General features: G+C 58.0%; 2 protein-coding genes across 2 annotated transcripts; both read left to right on the top strand.

The window, feature by feature from the left end:
* Positions 1 to 74: 74 nt before the first annotated feature.
* Positions 75 to 683, top strand: DQ04_17201010 (hypothetical protein; the record flags this gene model as incomplete). Its single annotated transcript, XM_009317562.1, has 1 exon — positions 75 to 683. One exon carries the CDS (start codon positions 75 to 77, stop codon positions 681 to 683), a length of 609 nt encoding a protein of 202 aa, XP_009315837.1.
* A 369-nt stretch (positions 684 to 1,052) lies between these two features.
* DQ04_17201000 (hypothetical protein) lies at positions 1,053 to 1,604 on the top strand (the record flags this gene model as incomplete). Its single annotated transcript, XM_009317561.1, has 1 exon — positions 1,053 to 1,604. The coding sequence occupies one exon, from the start codon at positions 1,053 to 1,055 to the stop codon at positions 1,602 to 1,604; it is 552 nt and encodes a 183-aa protein (XP_009315836.1).
* Between the last annotated feature and the right edge of the window lie 703 nt (positions 1,605 to 2,307).

The raw sequence follows: 2,307 nt of genomic DNA, 5'->3' as shown, positions 1-2,307 counted from the left end.
GCCCATTGCCGGTGCTGGGGCTGGGGCTGTTGATGCTGCGAGCCTGCAGCGCGGCGAAGTAGGCTGGGCTGACGATGTCAATGCCGCAGCACAGCACGCCCATCGCCGCCGGCGTCGGCGCAAGGCGCGATGTAACGAACAGGTCGGCGCGGCGGAAATCCGCCACGACGCAGGCGCCGCAGCGGGCAAGAGAAGCATGCAGCTTCGCCCGCTGCTCCGTCTCGACGCCGACGAGAAAGACGCGTAGCGGGCACCATCGCAGCAGCAGTGCCGCGCCGTGTGTCCCGAGCAGAAGGGAGAACTCCCGCCACGCCGCGGCAGGACCGTCGGCGGGGACGCGGAATGTCTCGCCTTTTGCCAGCTCCTGTCGCGATGCGGTGCGGCGGCATAGCTGCAACTCCCTCGTAAGGACGTCGGGACCGTCATTGTTGTCCTTGCTGCCGCCGTTGGGCGAGGAGGGACACACTTCAGTGCCGTACGTAGACGTGTCTGTGACGATGATGTGCGACGATGGCGCCTCGTCATCCACGTCTTCCCCCTCCGTCTGCCGCTGCTGCGCCTCAAACGGTCGCATGACAACCTCCAATCTGAGGTGCTTGCGGCTCACGCTGGCATCGCCCTTGATGACGATGTCGCAGTCATTCTTGCCAACCGTGTACGCCTCCCCGCCCATGAGCCAGTAGCAAGCCTGGCCGTTGATGTAAACGACCCACATGGAAAAATCCCGTTTCGGCCGCTGCTCTTATCCGCAAAGGGTCGACGACCAACGTCTCTCTGTATGCGTCCGTGTGTCTTCCTTTCCTCCAGGGAGCGCTGGAAGAGGAAACGAAGGGAAAAAACAACAACGTGAAAACCAGGACACACAAGCGGCTCACCACAGACACACCACAACCAAAGCAACATTTTTTTTTTTTAATGCCACTTATCATTCCCACACAAAACTTCTTCGCATGTGCACTCACGCAGTCATTGTATTGGCTGCTGATATACCTCCTTGGTGCAGCGCCCCCTCTGCTTCCTCCTCCTCTCTCTTTCCCTTGATGCCATGATACATGACAAGCGCAACGATCACCGCGATAAATGCCGTAGCAGCAACATTAGCAATACGCCAGCCTAGAAGCAACGGATCCACCGTCTCTGCCGGGCACTCCGTCGACACTGAGAGGCAGCTGCCATCCGCAAGACATGCAGAGCTGCACTCCTGTGGCAGTTGTTCTGGTGATATTGGCGCTGACGTGTTGGGGTCATTGGTGGGGATACCTGGGAAGAAGCAAGGCCTTCGCACGTCGACGGGGTGGGTGCAGAAGACGCCGCCGCTATCGACGCAGTCAGCACAAGTAGTCTCCTGCAGGAAGCAGTCGGGAAAGCTCGCGCAGGCGCCGCTGCAGATGCAGTTGCTCGCCGGTTGGCATGTCATGTCGATGGGACACCACCGCGACGCCACATCAACCGTACACTGCGTACATGACGACACGGCTGCGTTTCCTTCCCCTGCGCTTACCAGTGGCAAGCAACATAATCCTAATAGCAGCAGCAGCAGCATCGGCGGGAGGGGCAGTCGCATCCCTATCCTTCTCTTCCACATTGTGGAGTTAACCACCTGAGACCCACCCTGCGTCCTCGCTCCCTCTGCCTAGCCTTTCCTTGTCGTCACCAGAGCCAGGGTTGAACAAAGAGGAAAACTCTGTGTGTATTTCAGTGCATGTGAATGCGCAGTATAGATATATATATATCTATATATATATATATATATATATATATGTGTGTGTTTCCATCACGCATCGTTATTGTCGGCAAGAGCAAGATCTTCGGATCACGTCACACTCAATAAAATTGAGTGTAACTCCAGTTCCAGGTGCGCTACGACAGACTGCGGAGTGCTGCTCGGGAGGCCAGTTTGTCCGCCATCTCGTTGCCGTGAATGCCGGTGTGCCCCCGCACATGGAAGAGCTGCAGCGCCCGCTGGGCCGCCACTTTCGCGGCGATGCGAGGCAGCAGGCCAAATTCCTCCACCATACGACGGGCGTAAAGCTGCTGGTGTCTCTCACGCATGTTGTGCAGTGTACCCCAGAGATCGCTGTTCAGCACCGTCGACCCGTTCGCGCATCTGAAGCCGTTCCGCACCCACCTGTGTATATACTCGTCTGCGCCCTTGATAACATACGTGCTGTCACTGTACACGCGCAGGTTGTGGCACGGCTCTGCGTTCAGTGCGGTCTCCAGCACGTGTATCACGGCGTGCAGTTCGGCGCGGTTGTTTGTCTGCGGCTCGTCAGCAGAAAGTGGGATGGAGAAGTTGCGGGAGTC

The sequence above is a fragment of the Trypanosoma grayi genome (genome assembly GCF_000691245.1).
Source record: "Trypanosoma grayi strain ANR4 Tgr_1720_V1, whole genome shotgun sequence".
NCBI lineage: Eukaryota > Euglenozoa > Kinetoplastea > Trypanosomatida > Trypanosomatidae > Trypanosoma > Trypanosoma grayi.
This window is presented reverse-complemented; position numbering and strand designations above follow the sequence as displayed.